This window comes from Prionailurus viverrinus, chromosome D3 (assembly GCF_022837055.1).
Source record: "Prionailurus viverrinus isolate Anna chromosome D3, UM_Priviv_1.0, whole genome shotgun sequence".
Classification (NCBI taxonomy): Eukaryota; Metazoa; Chordata; class Mammalia; order Carnivora; family Felidae; genus Prionailurus; species Prionailurus viverrinus.
Window position 1 is genome coordinate 5,085,531 of NC_062572.1, and position 22,046 is coordinate 5,107,576.

General features: G+C 50.1%; 1 protein-coding gene across 1 annotated transcript in view; it reads right to left on the reverse strand.

Annotated features, from left to right (window-relative positions):
• The window catches only part of LOC125149325 (transmembrane protein 132B), a 238,468-nt gene that overhangs the window by 162,664 nt on the left and 53,758 nt on the right, over nt 1-22,046 (reverse strand). The window contains exon 4 of the mRNA XM_047828202.1: nt 13,436-13,582. Within this exon, the coding sequence (XP_047684158.1) occupies nt 13,436-13,582 (147 nt within the window). The remainder of the gene's footprint in view (nt 1-13,435; nt 13,583-22,046) is intronic.

Genomic DNA, 22,046 nt, shown 5'->3' on the forward strand with positions numbered 1-22,046 from the left:
TGGCCGGCCCTGAGTTCTATTCTTTCAGAGGGAACCAGTAACCCAGTAAGCAAACTGTTCCTCCGAGATGTGTGAGCCACCCTAGCAAATGAACCAAACCCAAGCAGGGGGGTGTGGGACCCTTCCGATCTATAGCTAGTTGGCAGAAACACAGGTGACCGTCTAGACTTGGACTTGGCCTCTGAAGTGGGGTGCCAGCTGTGTTGCGGGACTGAGTCCTCACCCTGTGGGACCTGATGCCTCCCTCCAGGTGGACAGAATCAGCCCTGAGGAGTCACTGAGTCGAACCGCAGGACGCCCAGCTGGGGCTGGAGTGTTGCCCGGTGGGGAAGGGAGCCCCCCAACCACACACGCGTTGAAACTGAGTTCGGAATTTGTACTCGGTTTGGGGGGACAGTGGGGAGTGGAGAGGACTGTGGTAAGCGACACAGCGCGGGGGGACCCCTTCCGAACCGAGCAGCCGGTCAGCTCCGGCGGGTGTGACCATTCAATATCAGATTCCATCCGTCCAGTCTGCACTTTCTCCACAGATGCCCAAATTGTGTATTTTTAGTTGAACCTCCCGATTCTTTTAGTGATGGCCCAAAGTGAAGGGGGAAACACACACACGGATACATACACACAGAAACACTCAGCCGGTCAAACTTAGACCACCCAACTCGCCACCTGGATGAAGGATGTGCCAAGGGAACCAAAATGCCAGGTAGCCAGAGTTCCCTGTGTTCACACAGTCCGGGAGACCCAGCGTGCTCCCCGAAACAAAGACGTCTTTGCTTCGCAACTGTTCAATCACGGGGGAGACTCAAGGTTCCTTTATTAACTGGAAAATAATAGTGTGCTCTAATGAGTCACTCAGCGTCCAAATGTATCAAATTCATCATCGCTGTTTTTATTTTTTGAAAATGATTAAATATCATTTTCTTTCCCTTTATAGCAAAGACCCAAGTGACAGCCGATCCATCAGTGTATCTGCTGATGTTTAACTACAGCATTTTGCATTCATTATTTCCTCCTTACGTCGTTCTTTTAAAAAGAGGAATAACTTAATTCTGCCTCTTGACAGCAGGGGAAATTAAATGGCATGACTCTAAGATGAGTGTTTCTCCGACAGAACTTCACCAGCACTCCATATAATCAAGCCAGAACAGAATCAACCCAAAATAAGACGTTCAAGAACAAGCTTCTGGAAAAAACAAAACAAAACACCCTCCCACTTAAGAAAGATAAGGAAGCTTCTAACCTCAAACACCAGTCATCAGTTGGTACGACCAGTTCAGAGAGCAGCTTGGGGACAGGCCAGAAGCCGAAGATGTACATCCCCGAGTGTCCTCAATCCCACCGCTGTGTTCGAACCCTAGAGCCCAGACACGGCATGTTTTCACCCCAGCCTCCGCTGAAGATTAGACTCTGCATGGCAACTCAGAAAAGTCAGACGTAAAAAGGACACTGAGGTTTCACAAACATCTCCCTGATTACGCGCGATGGGCCCCAATGTTTTCTATTCTGTGCTAATGGATTCAATTTCCAGTTTTAACGCTTGTCATGACTCAGTGGGTCGCAATCCCCCATTTAAAAACCACTCTCCCAAAAGGACCTAGTGCAAGTACTTAACACTGCGCACACAAGAATGGACGCTGAGCTCTATAGGGGCCCAAAGTTTTAAATAACAGGCATCCACCAACAACAGAAGAACGCATGAATAAATTATGGAATATCTATACTATGGGATACTATACAGCAGCAGGGAAAAGACGTACAGCTACATGTATCTGCAGGGTTTAACTCGGGCAATGTTGTGCTGGGCAAAAAATGCAAGTTGCAGAATGATCCTTATAGTACAAGGCCACTTATAAAAAGTTTGGAAACATGACTCACTGTCTTTGGAAAGGTATCTATCTGTCTTAGACTGTTCAAGGCTGCTGTAAACAACAAAAATTTATTTCTCAAGGTAATGGAGGCTGGAAATCCAAGATTCGGTGTCTGGTGAGGGCTCACTTCCTGGCTCAGAGATGGGCACCTTCTCACTGTGTCCTCATGCGTTGGAAGGAGGACACAAGCTCTCCGGGGTCTGTTTGATAAGGGCACTAACCCCACAGATGGGGGCTCCCACCTCCTAACGCCACCATCTCGAGGTTAGAATTTCAACATGTGAATTTTTTTTTAAATTTTTTCAATGTTTATTTATCTTTGAGAGAGAGACAGAGAGAGTGCGTGAGCAGGGGAGGGGCAGAGAGAGAGGGAGACACAGAATCCGAAGCAAGCTCCGGGCTCCGAGCTGTCAGCACAGAGCCTGACGCGGGGCTCGAACTCACGAACTGTGAGACCATGAGCTGAGCCGAAGCCGGACGCTTAACAGACTAAGCCACCCAGGCGCCCTTGCAACCTGAATCCTTGTTACTATGGGCCGCAGAATAGGAATTCTGGACCCATTATGGGTCCATATCTTCCTCCCCCAAACCTATAACCTTGGTCTAATCGAGAGGGGAAGAACCAGGCAAACAGATAGGGAGACATCTGTATACGACCTGATTAGTCCTCCTCGAGACCACGTGGATCGATCATCTGGTAACACAGAGGAAGATCTTCAGTGTGGAAGGCTGGACTCCCCCCCACTCCCCCCGGCTGCCATCAGCATCAAGTTGCCTGAATGGCCATGTTCAGGTACAGGCTGTAAATTGCTCACCATCAATAGGACAGGCAGCCATGTTGGGCCAGTGCCTATGAAAAACAGCACAGGGGACTGGCCCTGGGACTGGTTAAAACCAAATAAAACGCCCTTTCAAAAGACACCGAGGTTTCCTCTCGATGCCTGGGCATATCACCTTTTATCTAGGTTTAAAGGCACGATGCAAGACGTGATGCTTCATGGAGGCAGGCTGCGTTAAACGTCTACTTTCAAAGCACAGAAAATTGCCTCCAGAAACTTCAAGGAAGAAAGGGTTTTTTTTTTGGGGGGGGGGGATCAGAGGAAGAGGCAACCCCTCAAAGCTTCGTGTGATTGCTTCTATCAAAGACGTGCACCAGATCTGAGGAGGACTTCATGGTTTCCAACGACACATGTCATGTCTTAATAATAAACATGTCAAAATAAGTAAATAAATACATCAACATAATGACATACGGATACAATGATTTGACGGAGCAGCTGACGTTTCTGACAAACGTGCACCAATTTAAAAGGCCAAATAAAGAGTAGCCCCCGTTAGCATCAACTCTGCCAATGACCCTTGGTGGATTTCATCAACTGCCCATCAGAAATGTGGTGTAAGGGCCCCGATTTAAAACCGCCATCCTGACAGACCTGGGAAACCTCCAACGTCCTCTGGCTCAATTTCTGCCTGCATAAGGGGACTACCAAAGTTAAATCTCACAGTAGAAATAAAATCTGCACTAAGAAAGGGCACGTCAGAACCGAAATGACACTAATTTCGAAGGAGAAACTCTCTTCTCCATTCTCATTTCACAAAGGAGCTACAACGCATGAATCCGGCATTGTGGCGATGAGGGCTGGGCTTCCCACAGCCTTGAACAGCGTAGCTGAAATTTGGGGATCTGGAGAAGGCACCAGAATCCTGCCAAAGGGCTGACTTGGGCAGTGTCTCTCTCTGGCCCCATCCCCTCCTTTTTCTGAGCTAACTCTGATGCTGACAAAGCAGCCTTGAGCTTAGAGCTACTGATATATATTTGGCACCTTACCTCTGATATCTTCCTCCCCAAACCTATAACCCCGGTCTAATCAAGAGGGGAAAAACCAGACAAACGGATAGGGAGACGTCTGTATACTGCCTGAGAAGTTGAGTGCCAGGCCCTGTTCTAGAACCTTGAAGTCCGGGCTCAAAAATCAGACCCACCAGATATAGCTATGCAACAGGAGGCCCTTAATAGCTCTGAGCCTCACTGTCCCCATCTGTATGTGGGGCTAATAGTGCCGCCTTCTTCACAGGGGTGTTTTGGTAATGAAGGGGGATGGTGTGTAGCCTTGGCATTGTCCTTTGTAAGATCTGCTGAAAATGCCTGAAAATGCCTCCCACATTGGCGCCTCTCCTAGACAGCTCAAAGCGTCCCACCCAACACCAAAGCCCCATTCCCTAAGACTACCCAACCGCTAGCTATCAAATTTTTGTATTAAAGACAATTCTGGAAGTCTGACACAACACAGTGTGAACAGTATATAAAGAAGGGCTTCCCAGGTCGCCTTCCCAGAAATGTTTACTTTCAAACACTTTTAAACCCCTACTCATCCTTCAAGGACCGGTTCCAATGTCACCTCCTCGGAGATGACTTCCAGAATCCCTCCCCACAGAACCCACTGTGTCCTCTTTACTCCCCTGCACTTGGGTCCCCATCCTGTTACCGTGCAGAGCCCCGCCCACGGGCTGTCCCGGCATCTGTCTCTTGTGCCAGAGTTTTGAGCATCCTGACAGAGCCCTGCTTCTAAAAAGGACTAATTGTTTACACTTGCTCAGACAGGCCACAGGGAGCCACTAGGTCTCGAGGAAATTGATGTTTTAAGATTAGTCTGGCAGCTGATAGCAGAGTGGATTCATGGGGAGAGGCCACAGGTGGCCACACGGACATTCTAGGAATGAGCTGTGTGAGCCTATATACTGCTGGGGATACAGTCCTCAACCAGCAAGGCCCCTCCTGGTCAGCAGGTGACTCAGATAAAGGAAGATACATTTCTTCCAGCCATATCAGAACACCCAAATATGGGCTTTTCTGCCCCCAACCAGCCATCTTGGGAATCAAGGAAACTTCTGAGTCGCCTTGAGACCTATGAACTTATTCCAGACATGATATCACTCCTCAAAATGTTCTTCTGAGTAACAGAATGAAAAGAAAAGACTCAGACAGCGAGAGGATTTTTGCAGAGCGCATAACCAATAACGGAGTGGTACCTAAAATACACAAAGACGTCTTAACACACAACAGTAAGAGAACAAACAGCCCCAATTTAAAAATGGGCAAAAAAAAAAAATCTGAACACACCCCAAAGAAGATATACAGGTGGAAAATAAGCCTATGAAAAGACACCAAGCATCCTATGTTATCAGGGAATTGAAAATTAAAGCAATAACGAAACACCACTGCACCCCAACGAGAATGGCCAACATCCAGAACACTGCCGCAGAATATTTCCGTATCGGCTCATCAACTGAAACAAATGCACCACACTAGTGCCGGATGTTAATAACGGGGGAGAACTCCCTATAATTTCTGCTCAATTCCTCTGTAATGTAAAGCTGCTCAGAAGAGTCTTAATATTTGCGAAATGTGTATCTGAAAGCTCTTTGTATCGGTCAGCGTAGACTCTGTTATGCCTAGTAACAAGTGAGGCCAAAAATCAATGGCCGAAGATGACAAAGGTTCAGTAGTCACTCATACTTCCCATCTTGGCCGGCAGTGGGCGCTGCTGCACACAGTCACTGACAAAGACCATCTGCCTAACCAGACTGGAGGCGGGCGCCTTCTGAGCCCCCCCTCCCTCCATCTTGGTTCTGCCCTGGCCACGCCTCCAGAGCCCAATTACAGTAAGAATGCTGCCAAGTCAGTTGAGCGGGAATACCCCCTCCCCCATCCCTGATATCTGATCACTCTTCACATTCTAACCAAATTCCTCATCCCCACCCTTGATGTCTCATCACCGTGGCCTGCCCTCAGCAAGAATCTGGTTTGGTCAGTCTGGCCGGGGTCACCCCTGACCCCTGACAACTCCTCTTGGTCATGTGCCATCTACTGGCCCCACCCCCACTCTGTTCCTTGGCTATAAATCCCCACGTCTCTACAGGTTACACCGAGCGTCTCTTTTCCCTTTTTTTGCAACAGTTTCTGAACAAAATGCATCTTTACCGCCCGCGCTGGCATCTGGCTCTGGTCCTCGCTGCCGTCACTCGGAGGTCAGGCTGATGGGTGGGTTTTCAGGCATCCTGTTCTACCTGAGGCCACCCCTCCTCCAGATGGGAGTCCTTCTCCTGAATAACAATCATGACTAGAGTTGACAACACAAAACCTACAACACCGCCACGGAGACAATTTGATAATAAAAAAGGAAGCAACGAAGTAAGGAGAGACATTTGAAAAGCTTCAATTTGACCAAAAATCAAATCAATGGAAATTAAGCCTACAAGAACACAGCCTTGTCCCAACTACAAAATGATCCTTTGAGGCAATGCCCGAAGTTGGCAAAGGGACCAAGAATAGGGCACTCTCACACAAAGCTGGCAGTGTAAACAGAAAAATTTTATAAGACCATCGAAAATCTTAAACTTCATCGTGTCTTGTGATCTACAGATTCACTTCGAGCACTTTCTCCTGAAGATTTACCTGTAGAAGAACTCAACAGACATTTTACATTTTTAAAACTTTTTCTTAATGTTTATTTACTTTTGAGAGAGAAAGGGACAGAGCGTGAGCAGGGGAGGGGCAGAGAGAGAGGGAGACCCAGAATCCGAAGCAGGTCCCAGGCTCCGAGCCATCAGCACAGAGCCCGACGCAGGGCCCGAACCCACAGACCCATGAGATCATGACCTAAACTGAAGTCGGACATTTAACCGACTGAGCCACCCAGGCGCCCCGAGCTTTAACATTAAAAAAAAAAATGTTTAAAAAGTATGTTTAAAGGGAGGAAAAAATGAAACGTGGTGAATACGTGGGAAATCTATAATATTAATAAAATATTATACCACTATTAAATATCACCCTTAAAACTACAAGTTCATTGAAAGGCTCTGTGGATGTTTAAATTGTTGGGAAAAAAATTGTTCATGTGTGCATATTTGTATTTTGGGAGAAAGAGAGTCCACCCCTTCCATTACTTTTTTAAAGCAGTTGATAATTATTGTTTCAAATATTTAACAACCTGAAAAGATGTTGCCAAATATTGAGTCTACACTGTTACAGAAAACAGCTTTCAAAGCTAAACAAATTAGAGTATTAGCGAAAACAACCTATTTTTGTACCTCGACGCGCATGTGAACACATACATACGTATATACTCCTCAAAATATTAACAATGGTTACCTCTGAATCATACACAGGTTCAGGGGTGACTTTTATCTTCTACGTCTTATTCCGCTGTCTTTTCTACATTTCCTGCAATTGAACATCTGTCACTTTTGAAGTAAGAAGACTTCTATCATACCTGGGCTGAACCTGGCCGGAAGTATAAAATCACAAAAGAGTTTCACACTGGCTAGAAAAAGAGGTTGTGTATTTTTAAAATATTTCCCTTTTTCTTTTCTTTCGGGGCCTGATCCTTTTTTGGGGGTGGGGAGGGGCCCTTCACTTCCCATAGGCAAACCCTGTTGCCACTTTGGAGCATGAATTACAGACACATCCAGGACATGATGTATTTCTATACCTTAAATCCTGGTTTTGAACTATTGTGGCAGCTGGTGCTAAGAGATCTCCAGGTGTCCAATGGCAAATTTCATTTTAAAGCTAAGAACTATGTGTTTCTAAATCCATTATTTTCAAACCCTAAAATTGTTAAAAATAAAATACCTTTATCTTCTTATGGTGTTGGAATTCATTACTATTTCATTCATTCCTATATCCCACTAATTCTCAACGCTGTCTCTGCATTAAGATCACCCGGAGAGTTTTCTGTGCAATATCAATGCCCGTGACCCGCTGGGCTGTAAGGTCTAAGGAATGGGTACTTGTTAAAGACCCCCCAGGCTATTCTGATGTGTATCCGGGATTCAGAAGCCTTGATTTATCCATTCAGCAAGCAGTCATTCAGCCCCTGCATTAGCTTCCAACAGCTGCTGTAACAAATTACCATGAACTTAATAGCCTACGGAAACAGATATTTATTCTGCAGAAGTTGTGGAAGCCAGAGTTCCAAAATCAAGGTACCAGCAGAGTCACGCTCCCACCTAAGGTCATAGGCGACAATCCATTCATTGCCTTTTCTGGCTTCTGGTGGCTCTAGGCATTCACTGGCTCCCTTGGCTTGTGGCCACTTTGCTCCAATCTCTGCCTCCAGCCCCATGGCCTTCTCCTCTGTGTCTCAGTTATTAGGACCCCTGTCATTGGATTGACAGCCACACACACCCCCCGCCCCCAAGATTCTTCACTTAAGTGCCTCTGTGAAGACGCTTTTCTCCAAGTAAGGCCACGTTGACACGTTCCGGGGATGAGGACACGGGCTCTAAGGGCTGAACTGCTTCGGCTACTTACCGGCTCGGAGAGCTTGGGAAGTCATTTAAACTGGTCAGCTTACACATCCGTTAAGCAGCAGTAATGACAGTCATCTGCCTCCCGAGGCTCTAACACTGCCAACTTTGGAAACATACTTTCCTAAAAGACTTACCACGGCATCTGACACCAACAATGGCATTGTAGGGTTTTTCAAAAGATTTTTAAAATAAGATAGCAACGGACAACAGAATCACCCAAAATTGTCCTCACAGACATAACTAAGACGTTCTGTGTGTTCTACCTTTTACCTGCCGTTAAACCTTCTGCAGCAGGAAAGACACCAGGGGCGCCTGGGTGGCTCGGTCAGTTAAGCATCTGATTCTTGGTTTCGGCTCAGATCATGATCTCATGGTTCGGGGGACTGAGCCCCACGTCAGGCTCTGTTCTGTCAGTGCAAACTGGGATTCTCTCTCTCCCTCTCTGCCCCTCCCGCACTCATGCCCTCTCTCTTACTCTCTCTCAAAATAAATAAATAAACTTAAAAAAAAAAAAAGGAAAGAAACTAATATAAACTGAGTCACATAGGAAAAACCATTCGTATTTAGAAACTGGGGACGGCTACCACCATTGAATGGTCTTTGTCCTTCTTGTAAAAAAAAAATACATAAGAAACCTGAAGTGCAATGAATGATTTACCCTGGTTCGTGTTTTCTGAACCCATGAAATGACACTGGACATGGTGACTTTCTTACATCAACATCGCTTGCTGCTTAACATTTAACGGTTAAATTTCAGAAAAAGCAGGGTACCTGGGGGGCTCAGCTTAGTGTCCAACTCTTGGTTTCAGCTCAGGTCATGATCTTACAGTTTGTGAGTTCCAGCCCCACATCAGGCTCTGTGCTGGCAATGAAGAACCTGCTTGGGATCTTCTCTCTCCCTCTCTCTGCCCCTCCCCTGCTTTCTCTCTCTCTCTGTCTCTCTCTCAAAATAAATAAACTTAGAAAAAAAATTTTTTCAGAAAAAGCAAAGAGTTTGTCAGGTTATTCAGAAGGGTGATCTCTTCGTCTGCCCCACGGGTTATAACATTTTCTGGATGAGAGCAGGCAAAACAAAACTCCGGGAAGACTGATTCCAGATTTGCAAGCAGGGGAGCTCTCCACAGTAAACACTTGACTTTGACCTTGACTTCACCTTGAGCTGGGTTTACAAGAATGTGGGGATGTGTCTATCTCTTTAAGAAATCTATTTTGGCGGGGAGCCTGGGTGTCTCAGTTGGTCGAGTGTCCAACTTCGGCTCAGGTCGTGATCTCACGGGTCATGAGTTCGAGCCCCGCGTCAGCTCCGTGCTGACAGCTCAGAGCCCGGAGCCTGCTTCCGAGTCTGTGTCTCCCTCTCTCTCTCTGCCCCTCCCCTGCTCACATTCTTTCTCTATCAAAAATAAATAAACATTAAAAAAAAAAAGAAAGAAATCTATTTTGGCGTCTCTGCCCTTCCGTCCTATGGAGAGGCACACGCCCGTTTCTGTGGTACTCCGTCCAGGTTTCCTCCCATTTGTAGGCGAGAGTGAGCTCTGTTTTGTGGTCTCTGACCGCAGAAAAAGTTGTGGCTCACTTCCTCTGAGGTTTGGGTCCCAACAGCCACGGGAACCACTTAAGGAGCAGGCCTGTCTCAAGTCCTCCGGCTGCACGCGGCTTCCGTGCAACCCGCCTGTCACCTACCTCCCGTTCCCTGTGGTTCTGTGTTATCTGTTCTGCACGCTTTCGAATTTGCTTATTTTTCTAATCTCTTCTCCACTCCTTTGGTAACACTACTCTTTATCTTGTGGTTTTCATCTTTATTACTCACATTTCCTCACAACGAGCATTCATTAAAATATTTTAAATTAAGACCTTTAGCGCCTTTCTAACTGAGCACGTCGGGTCTACCCGTACGGCACATTTTTAATTCTTATCACAGAATTTCAGGCAGTTTGTACATTATATTCTATTAAAAACTCTATTCCACCCAAGGTTGTCACAATGCGGAGATTACAGCTTTCTGACGGATGTTTTGTTAGGGATATATTCATATATTCACTCTGTTAGCCAGCAAACACGGTCCGTGAGCTTGTATTTCACACCTCGTTTGACATCGCGATTCAACAGCAAAGTACAAAGGGAAGCAATTATTTATTTAGATTATGGAATGAATTTCGGAGGGATATTAGACAAGTATAGATGGTCATGCCAAAGCATTAATCCCTGCCCTTCTCACAGCCTGGGGGGAGGTCACACACTGGGGTCAAGGAGAAGGGGGACACCGGAACAGGGAGAGTGCCTCATGATCCTGTAACTCTGCTCAGGTAACGACTTTTTCTCTCCTGTAACTTTTTTTTATCTCCAAAGAAAATGCAGAATTGATTCTCACAAAGCCAACAGTGACAACCACAGCCTGTGCTTTTTCCTCAGTTTGAAACATCACCACTTGATCAGCCAAATATTTCAACAAAATCCATTTCCTGCCCATGGACCATGGATCCCGCCCTCACACAGTCAGTCCCGACTCAGGACGGCTAGACTTAGTTTCGCTTTATGGTGGTGCGAAAGCAATACACCTCCAGCAGGAATTGTACTTGGAATCTCGAGTCTGGATCCTGTCCCGGAACAGCGACCTGCGGCCCCACCCTCTCCCGCGATGCTGGGCAGAGGCCGCAGCTCCCAGTCAGCCACGCGGTCAGGAGGGTCGACAGGCAGGACACGGACAGCCACCTGCACCCACACGGCTGTCCCGTCTGTCACTTTCAGTACAGGATTCAACGGCACGCAATAGTCAACACCTCATTATAAAATAGGCTTTGTGGTGGACGATTGTGCCCAACCGGAGGCTCATGTCCGTGTTCTGAGCACGTCGAAGGCGGGCCAGGCTAAGCTATGGTGTTTGCTGGGTTAGATGGTTAAATGCATTGTTGACTTACGATATCAACTTACAATGGGTTTATAGGGAGGTTACCCCATCACGAGCCAAGGAAGATCTATACCCAAGATGTTCACCACCACACAATGATTCCGGAGGCTGTAAGTCCAGGCAGCCCATCCGGGCCCCTCCAGCGCAGCAGGACTGTGGTAACTGCAAGGTCCCCTCTCGTTTCTCCTCTCCCCGCAGCATCCATCCCCCAGAACCTCTCTCATCCTCTAAACCTATGTTGTTCAGGCGGGCTGGCCACAGTGATGGGTTCTGGTGGGTCCGTGACACAAGGCAAATCAAACAGAGCCAATGGACCAGACAGGGAAGAACGGTGTCCTCCCCAAAGTGACCACAGTGGCAGGACGGATACTGGGAGCTGCTGGTGGCCAACTCGCCACCAGGAGGGAAGATCCTGCTGGAGACGACGCCAACCCAGAGGAGAGACAGGAGACAGGCTGCTAAGGACGCTGCTTGGCACCTGCACCCTGACGTCCCTGGTCCCCGCCTCCCTGCACGTCTCCATCCACATGAGGAGCCCGAGTCCCCTTTTTGCTTGAGTTTCATCGGCACAACACTGAACGGCAGCCACTGGACAAAGCCACCTGACCCACGCCACGGCAACCCAGAGGGAGCCCGGGCCCCGGTGAAGCCACAACCCTCAGCAGGGACCACGCTGAAGAGAGTGGAACACTGCTAGCTGACCGCCATCGCCCCACCCTTCTTCCTTTACGGCAAAGACCGCCTCCCACTACGGCTCCCGGAAATAGTGCCAGGCGTTCACTACCCCAGACTGGCCGGCTTCTTGGGCAGAGGCAGGGAACCCACCGCTCACCCATGAGATCGGAAGGGTCCACGTCCAGGTCCCCTTCCCTGATAAAAGGCGGTAACAGAGGGGAAGCGGCCCGCCCCTCCAGTGTTGGTGCACAACTGGTGAGTTAGCCGTTCCTGCACCTGCTGCAGCCACCTTGCAACCGTGCGGGAACCGGAAGAAGGATGGCAGCTGGGGACCAGGTGTGAGAGACGGGGAGACGGGACGCGCCTGGGTGACACGGTCGTACTGCCGAATTAACCAGTCCCGTCGAACCACCCGCCCGAGTTTCTCGCCAGGTGAGATGATAAAACCGTGTTGCTGCAGCCACGTTTTGGCGGGTACCCTACTGACCGCATACGGAAACACCTGAGCCAATATAAAAATCCTGGGCTCTCCCCATATACTGACAACTCCGGATGTGGGAAGGCTCAGTGGGCAGGCAGACAGATTCCCAGGGAAACCGTGGGCCACGTGAGGCCGCAGACTAAACGGCCGGCCAGGGATGGATGTAAAGGGGGACAACCAGAATGTTGAGTTTGGAGCGATCGTATTCCTAACAGAAGACTCGCGGCCCCTCAGCGGGACTCCCTTCTTTCCCTTTGAACGAGGTCCTCGAAGAGCAGGCAGGACAGCGTTCTAGCGGATGGAGGTTGGACCAGAACTCCATGAGAAGAGGCAAGCTGCACCCAGTCTCTCCGAGGTCGGGAGCCCCACCCACCCACCCACCCACGGCCTCATCCATTCACAGAGTGCCCCCCAGGCCTCAAGCGGTGGGCCTCCATGAGTTTAAATAGTAGAGGAGAAGGAAGAGACAGCAGGGGTGACACCGCAAGGGGATACGTGACAGACCTGAAAGACGCTTCCTGCCAAGCTGAGGTGGTGAGTCAGGGGCGAGGGGTGCGCGTCTAGGGCTCGTTTGCCCGACCCTTTAAGAGAGAAGGTGGTCACAACCGTGGGACAGCGCCCCCTGCCTTAGTGGGGTCCCGATGCACGAGGCCTAGCAATGACCTCCGGGTGAGCGCAGCCCCGTGAAACCCAAAGCCGGCGTCTGAGCTGGAGGGGACACGTGCCAGCACCCAGGGGTGACGTCCGCAAGACGGCTGCCTTGAAGCACCGAGAGACGATTCCTCGGTCGTTACAGCTACCCTCTGTTTGCCCGTAAATGAGTCCACTTCCCCTTGCCCCTTAGATCATTTCCATGCTGCCCATTTCATTCTTCAATCTTTAGTGCAACCAGTAACAGTAATAAACATAATGCTCAAAACACGGTTCTCAAGCCCTGCACGTATGTGAGTGCAGGTCGTGTTTGAGACTGCTCACCTAGTTAGGCCGCTGGCGTATAAAGAGCGTAAAGAATAAAAGCCTTCCGCAGCGGCTCAGCCCCGTGATGGAACCATCCGGAAGCCGATGGGCAAAAGGAGCACATTGCCCATTAGAGGCGGAGGCATCAGCTCATCGATACGCACGTTGTTTCGCGATCAGCTTCGCAGCCACCAGAGGCCCCCCCGCCGAGGCCGCTGGGGGATGTCGGCTTACCTGCTCTGCGGGTCCGGGTGGTGGCCCACGCAGGTGAGCGTGGCCGTGGTCTGAGAGCCACTGCTGTCTATTTCCTCCTGGACTGCCCACTGCTGCTCGCTGGTGACTCGAACGGCCGTTATCCTCACCCCTGCTGCTGCCTTAATTCTGTGGGGTGGGAAAAAAGATGTACACATGTATAACACCGCTCGAGGTCAAGACACGTGCTAAAAACACAGAGCTAGAGCAGATCTCCCCTTTCCTCTGGGAGACGGAGGGAAGACAGGCAGGGAATGGCTTTCCTTTGAAAACTAAGTGTCCTGTTATTTTTTTTTAATGTTTATTCATTTTTGAGAGACACAGAGAGAGAACACAAGCAAGAAAGGGGCAGAGAGAGAGGGAGACACAGAATCCGAAGCAGGCTCCAGGCTCCGAGCTGTCGGCACAGAGCCCGACGCGGGGCTCGAACTCACGAACTGTGAGATCGTGATCTGAGCCGAAGTCGGACGCTCAACCGACTGAGCCACCCAGGCGCCCCTCAGTCTCCTGTTACTTTTACAAGTGCCCCGGAGTAGGAGGCCCAGCATTTTGCCAAGCGCGTGTTACTTTACTGTTTCATGGACGTGCTGGGAACCAGACCTCTGTCCGCTGCAGGGACCGAGAGTGACGGGAATGAGGCAGAGGCGGCCAGGCAGGTGTGGATGGGATCTGGAGATGGGGGGGGCCCCCACGAGGTGGAGAGCGCACAAAAGACTGGGGGCTGGGGAATCCAGTGGACCCAGGAGGAAGTGGGCAGTCCGGGCCACACTGGGAGGAGAGAAGGGAGGGCACACTGTCCTCGGGAGAAAAATAAACACCGCATCCCGGCAGGACAGTGTGGCCAGGGACCGCCTGGCACAGCATGGGTTGTACAGCATTGGAACTCAGTTCCCCAAGGAAGAACCAAGGGACCCAGCTGCTCGCTCACCGAGAAAAGGCCAAGGAGAGCTCTCACAGCCTGCTTGTTTTGCATTTGTTCCCTGCTCCTCAAATGACCTGTGCTGCAATGAACCAGAGTATGTCTCCTCGGTGACAGCGGGGATCCCAAGGCATCACCCAAGTTCTCAGCAGCCTTGGGACCTGCCCATGGACACACTGGGGACACGTCTGGGGAACAATCAGGAGGAAGGCAGATCCGTCGACCGCCCACTGCTTGCAGTGCCTTAAACAGGTATAAGTGAGCACAAAGGACGTGCTTGGGGGCGCCTGGGTGGCTCAGTCGGTTGAGCGACCGACTTCGGCTCAGGTCATGATCTTGGGGTGAGTTCCAGCCCCGCATCGGGCTCTGTGCTGACGGCTCAGAGCCTGGAACCTGCTTCGGATTCTGTGTCTCCCTCCCTCTCTGCCCCTCCCCTGTTCACGTTCTGTCTCTGTCTCAGAAATAAATAAAACATTAAAAAAATTAAAAAAAAAAAAAAGGACATGCTTGGACTTCCGAGTCCAGGGATGAACACTGCAGGGGTCACCGGGGAGCCTGAAGTCCCTCCGCTTCCCAGACGGAGGGCTGTGGACCAACAGGCAATGCTCACTGAGGCCCTGGGCCCCCTTTTAACAGATACATCAAAAGGAACACGATTCAGCCATAAAAAGGAATGAAGCGGGGTGCCTGGGCAGCTCGGTCGGTTGGGCATCCGACTCCGGCTCAGGTCACGATCTCCCAGTTCACGGGCTCGAGCCCCGCGTCACGCTCGCTGTTGTCAGCACAGAGCCCTTTCCAGATCCTGCCTCACTCTCGCTCTGCCCCTCCCCCCCACTCTCTCTCTCAAAAATAAATAAACATCAAAACAAAAAAAGGAATGGGGCACTGGCACAGGCTTCAGGGTGGATGGACCTGAACCGCATCAGTCAATGCGGAAGACGACAGCCGCAAAAGTATGGAGACTGTGCGATTCCGTTGACGTCAAATGTCCAGAATAGGTACGTCCGTAGAGAGCTGACTGCTGGTTGCCAGGGTGGTGGCACCGTCCTGTGAATGTGCCGAATGCCACTGAACTGCTCCCTTAGATACTGTCAAGTTTATGTTATATGAATTGTTCATGGGTTCGAGCCCCGCGTCAGGCTCCCTGCTGACAGCTCGGAGCCTGGAGCCCGCTTCCGATTCTATGTCTCCTTCTCTCTCTGCCCCTCCCCCACTCGTGCTGTCTCTCTTTCTCTCTCTCTTTCAAAAATAAACATAATAAATAAATAATCATTTATGAACGCACACACACACAAAAAAATCTTTGAGACCCGAAGAAGGGAACTTATGAAGGCAGAATTTCAACGAGCAGGAGAGAGAGTTCCGGACTCAAGGGTTGTCCTAAAGCTCCTGGCTTTGCTGCCAACTAAGGAGCCCGGGGGTGGAATTAGGAGATTCAAATCCTTGCAGACCCAGTTAGAAAAGAAATGCTTCCGCCTCCTTTCTTCTCCTTCATACAGGTCCTTACACAGATGCTCTCACACTCAGCTGCGAGCCCTCGAGCCCCGCGTTCCGGAGAAATCCCTGCCCATCCAGCGACGCCCCCAGGAGGTGCAGATGCCAAGCTCTGACGGGCTTGGCCTTAGGGCTGCAGACACTGTCACTTTTTTCCTTGTCCCCCATCCTCCTCCCAAGCCACCTAGGCGTCCTGTGACCCCCTGCCTGACCCAGAGTATACCACGAACATTTCTGACCCAGTGCCCTCCTGCAGTCCCAGGCTCCTTTGGTTCTGGAAGCCCTCCCCCTCCACCCCCCGCCCCCAAGCCGCAGCAAAGTCAGACCAGAGAGGGTCACCCTGCGGCATCCGCAATCTGGAACACAAGGGGATCCAGAAACTTCAATACAGTTAATTTCTGGGCACAGAGGAAGTCTCAAGAAAACGAATACCAACCTCGCCCCCTTCCAGGCTTTCTAGGGTCCACCCCTCCCCCAGAAACGGACTTTCAAGCTGCCAAAGCACCTTCCAAAACTGCCATAAAGACATGCCAACTTTCATACACACTAGGGATGGTAACTGTGAGCACCACAGTCACAAGTGAACTGTCTCCATCAGGGCAGAAAGCCATGCTGGGCAGAGGCATTGCATCCCCGTGTTCTTCTCAGCTTCTCGTTTCGACTATTATTATGAATTATCACTATCATGACCCCCAGCAACCATCCACTGTAGCAAAAAACAGACACTTGCCCATTGGCATGGCTAAAACAAAGAGAGAAGACAGCGAGTGTAGACGCGGACGTGGCTGGAACTCGTCCGCATCGCTGGAATGAGGGAATCTGGTTCCATTTCTCGGACGTCTACCAACCTGGATTTCTATGGGTCCTACAGCCCGGCATTTCCACCGCTGGCCGTATATATGCCCACGAGAAACGCAGACACGTGCTCCCCTTAAAGCTCCAAATGGAAACGGCCTACACTGCTCACCAACAACAGAATAGATAAAGCATGTGAAACACCGCGCAGCAGAAACAAGGGTGAGCAGTCTACCACCGCGCAAAACAACACGACGAGCCTCCAAAAATAATGTCGGGCGAAAGAAGCCAGATACGAGAAACTGCACAATCCCGTTTGCAGAACGTCTGAAACAGGCAAACGGGTCCATGAGGTCGAAGTCTGTATCGTGGTTACTCTTCCGGGAAGTAACGGGAAGGGGTCCCAAGGGGGGGCTTCTGGATGTGGCTGCATGGTGGGTTTTGAGAACTTACCAGGCCGGGCTCACTTATGAGCACTTCCTCGTACACACATCCTAGTTCAGTATCGAGTTCAAATAAAGCAGGCAGACCTCATGCTTCTAACGGGGATGCCACGTTGCAGCCAGGGGGGTGTGACTTTGCCCCTGGTCCGGCCTCAGGACGAGTCAGACTTTTGCCACCCTGGACACACACGCGGGCTTCTTCCCCCAACTTCCTCCACCCCTTGAGGTGCCCGGGGCCCCACCCTTGTTCTGAGGGACACAGAGTAATCTGAAACCTTGACCTTGTCTATGATGGGGAAGAGTCTTAGAATCCCGATGAACATCCCTCTTGGTTGGAGCAGAAGCAGGAGCAGGTGACATCCCAGCTGCTGGACACAAGCAGTGAGAAAGACATCTGGCTTCCAGGCCAGGGTCTGCCCAGCAGGGACTAGAGACAGGGCAGAGACCCACAGCTTCTGCACCTCATTCCCCCTGTAACTTTCCAGCCCACAGCATCAACCATCTAGCAGGGCACAAGACAACTCGCTCGGTGAGTCCATCTGAGTCTTTGTTTCTTATACTTAGGCCAACCGCTTTAGGATTACTCAAACCTCGGCAGGAGTTTTGACCCGTCTGGTTGTTTACACGGTGGAGGTGCAGTAAAGGATTAATCCTCTGCGCTGACAGACTCTCCTCTTTGTGATCACAACGTGGCTGCAGTAGCTCCAGATCTCACATCCTCATCCACCAAAGGAAAAGCAAGATTCTCTCCCTCAGAACAAAATCCTGGAGCTAGGTTTTCATAGGTTGAATCAGACTGAGGAGTCCCCCCTGGACCACTAACTGTGGCCTAGGGGGGTAGACGAACAAGGCTCACTGGGTTAGCCAGCCAACCACTGTCCCTGCACTAAGGGTAAAGTTAAGCCCGGGGTGCCCGGGTGGCTCAGTCGGTTGAGCGTCCGACTTTGGCTCAGGTCACGATCTCGTGGTTTGTGAGTTGGAGCCCTGCAACGGGTTCATCGCCGTCAGACTGTCAGTGTAGAGCCTGCTTTGGAGCCTCTGTCCCCCAGTCTGTGCTCTTCCGTTCCTCACACACTCCCCAAAATAAGTAAGTATTTAAAAAAAAAAAAAAAGGGTAAAGTTAAGCCCATCTGAATCACATGGCAGTAACCATAGTGGCTCCTAAAAAGAAATTCAAGTGGCAACGGAAGAAATGAAAGCTGCGTATCAAAAGCACAAGCCTAAAGGCCAATTACTGAGGTCCTACCCCCCCCCCCAGCACAAGTTATAAAACTGTTCTAAATTCCAGTTCTTGGTCCAAATCCTTCCCGATTTTAGATTATCTTTGTTAGAACAATTTGAGCCCAGAAAAATCCAAGTCCTGAATATTCATCACATGTGTTTTAGAGAAATATTTTTAGGCTCGGTGATATTCTTAACACTTGTCATGTATAAAAACAACAATATCTAAAACGATGTGGAAACTATTAATGGTCTCTGCACGGCTAATGAGCTTCGGGGACCTGGGGGCTGAGCGAGGAAAAGGTGTGACCACTAGGTGGCAGGAGCACACAAGAAGCCCCATCTGGGCAAGGCTTGGACAGGTTCGCATGCTGGGGGAGTCCCTCCTAAGCCTGAGCTTCTCCAGAGGATATGGCGCCACCCCAAAGGGGAGGGGGGCGAGAGAGAAGCGGGGAACAGGAGGATCAGAGAGGCGGGTTTCTGTGTCTCCATGATGTCCCTAAGCAACATGGCGGCACATCTACAGATCACAGAGCCCCAAAGGGCAGTGGCAGCCTGGGGTCTTCTAACCAGAGTTCATGGCTAACAGACGTTGGGCACAGTTTTGCAGGGTATGGAAAGCAGGCAGGCTCCAAATGGCTAAAAATATGCTTATTTGGGATATCTTTGTAACAATCAGATGCGTAACAATTTGGAGTTTGGAGCTGGCAGGATGTTGAGCTAACAAGTCCCAGTCTGTTGCGAAGAAATAAACAATACAGGAGCCAATATATAGGGACCATCTTTGGCTCCTTTCTGTAACAACTACTTTCTGATATCCATCAACAACTTAGTTTCTATTTCCATAGGACCGTCATTATAGAATGTTTATCTGCATGCCTGTAGTTACGGGATTCCACCGGGAAGAATACATTGGCATACTCGGATTTGTCGATGAGCCGACTCTTCAGGTAAAGAGTCCCCACTCACGCGTGGCCCCTGGATGACAGTGCACCTGTCTCCACCCACCGCTCCCCCATCCGTGCCATTGGGGTTTGGTCCTGTGCTGCTGGCTGTCAGCCATAAATATAATGCAAACCGACGGCAACGTGAAAACTGCAGATCTTGTAATACTGGAGGACTGGCCGATGCCAGCAAAGCCACGGAGAAAGACAACCTGAGAGGAGTCCACCAACGGCCGCTCAAGAGATCCGTACGGACGGTTAACAAGGGAACCAGAGAAGACCGGCAAAAATGATAGTGTCTTCCAAGGAGAGAAGTTTGAATAGCAAAGCGTAGTGACGCTCTTGGGGAAACTGGGGAAGCCCTCAAATATCTCCGCTAACTCGATCCTTGCGGTGATCCTACGACAATGTCTAGTGTGACACGAAAAATGTGGTGCCGCACCGTTGTGTAAAATTGGAGGAAAGGACCAAATTGGCCGCAGGAAATGCGTGCTTTGCTCCGAGTGGCACAGAGTGGGAATTACTGAACCTAGAGTTTGCTTAATATAAGATAAAATAAACTTGTCGTCACCTCGATTTCATTTCTCAAGGAAGAAAAAAAAAATCCCAATCAAGTTTCCTTTCGCTCGCTACTGTCTATGAGACTTTATGTTCCCATCAGCAGATTCGTTTCAGCTGGCCGAATATTCTCAGATGAAAGAAAAACCCCTAACAGTCTTGTAGCTTTGAATAGCAACGCTCTAAAAAAATGCATATTTTGAGTGTGTAAAAATACACTCACATTCTGTACTGGTGGGGAACCTGCCTCCTTCTGGTTCCTAGAACAACGTGTGCCTTCCAACCTTTGCTCTTGTCGGTCCCTGTGCCTGAAAGCCCCCCCCCAGGAACTTCTCCCTAATCTTGAGGTGTGGGAAAATGGGAAATTAAGAGAAAACAAAGGCTGCCAAGGGCATGGGAAGGGAGGCAGGCATTGGGACGCTGTGGACGAGAAGCTTTTGAACTTTCAAGCACATCAGAATCACCTGCTGCTGGTTCCAAACGCCTAGACCCAATTTCCAGAGACCGTAATTCACCAGGTCTGGGGCAGGACCCAACAGGGCCGTGTTTTTAAACAAGCTGCCATGGGGCGCCTGGGTGGCGCAGTCGGTTAAGCCTCCGACTTCAGCCAGGTCACGATCTCGCGGTCCATGAGTTCAAGCCCCGCGTCAGGCTCTGGGCTGACGGCTCGGAGCCTGGAGCCTGTTTCCGATTCTGTGTCTCCCTCTCTCTCTGCCCCTCCCCCGTTCATGCTCTGTCTCTCTGTCCCAAAAATAAAAAAAATAAATAAAAAACGTTGAGAAAAAAAAAATTAAACAAGCTGCCGTTATGATATGTGTGGTCCTCAGAACACTCCTCAGGGAACGGCGTTTGGGGCCCGTTCCAGAGGATCACATCCTGTCAAGGAGAGTGAAGCCAGGGAACATCTGGTGTGCCACATACTCTCTGAGACAAGCCCAGCCCTGGGCACTGGAAGCACTTTCAGGGTGTGATTCAGGAAGAGTGGAAAGATACTTTTAATTTGGATTCGCCCAGCAAACCACTTTCTCTGTGATGAATCAGCCAGAGAGAGAGAGATGTATGCGTGTCCCGCTAGGCACCTGGAGGCCGGCAAAGTCAGGCTCTGCTGAGAGCTCCTTTCAGACCATGATTTAAGCTTGCAAAGACCGCAGGGCGGGGCCAAGGGTCTGGAAGGCAGCTCACCACACTGGACCTGCCAAGAGGACCACAGGACAGGCGCGGGTCCCCTCCTACCCAGGTGGCTGAAATCCAGGACGCTGAGGATACAGAGTTTGGGTCTCTGAGTCTGAAAGAGAACAAGAATCATCCTGAAGGACAGACACGGAACCCATGCTGGAAGAAAGAGAGCATAGTCCTTCCGAGCGGAGTGTTGCGGGATAAGTGTTTCAGCTCTGAGCACGGGAAGACGCAAAGAGGGATCTGGATGTGCACGAGAACTCTCCCCAAGCCACCTGCTGGCTCCTTGGAGCTATCTCTCCTCTCTTGTACCGCCGTTGCATCTTCTGCCTAGGACAGTCAACTTCTAAGCGAACCCGACATACAGCTTCTGACAAATCAGGAAGTTAACGTTTTCACAAGCAAGAGAATGGTTTTCGTGATGGCAACATTTCACACACAACAGGTGCCTTGATCTTGTCACGGTGTTTGTTTGTTTGTTTGTTTGTTTACCTCCTGGGAGACGACTAGGTATCGGGGAAAGTCGATTTGCAAAGCAGCGGGGGCCCTCGGAGCAAGAAACAGTGATAAATAAGAAAGCTTTCTGCTATTTCTACTATAATTCTGGAAATTTATTCTCCACTCTGGCCAAGGCAGCCCAGGGTATGGAAATGCCGAGGGTTCACCCCTGCAGGAAGCCCCACTCAGCCTGTGAAGCCTGCTCTGCTGTGCCTCGTGGAGACTGTAATTACATCATTTCCCCATCCGAATGCTGGCTTCTGCCGTACAAGCATTTCTTCCCTGACTCGCGCTTCAGGGACACGTGGCCAAGCTCCAATCACAAAGCCTTCCACAGGTGACGTGACAGAACAAGTCTGCCCCGAAAGTGCCTGCCGGTCTCCCCTACTCCGCTGCAGCTGCAGTACCAAATGGCCACAGAGGGCGGAGGGGAGCGCAAGACAGCAGAAAGGTGTTCTCTCTCAGTTCCGCTCAAGGTGCTGCAGGGCGGGATCCTTCTCAGAGAATCTGTCCCGTGCCTCTTCCCCAGCTTCTAGAGATGCTGG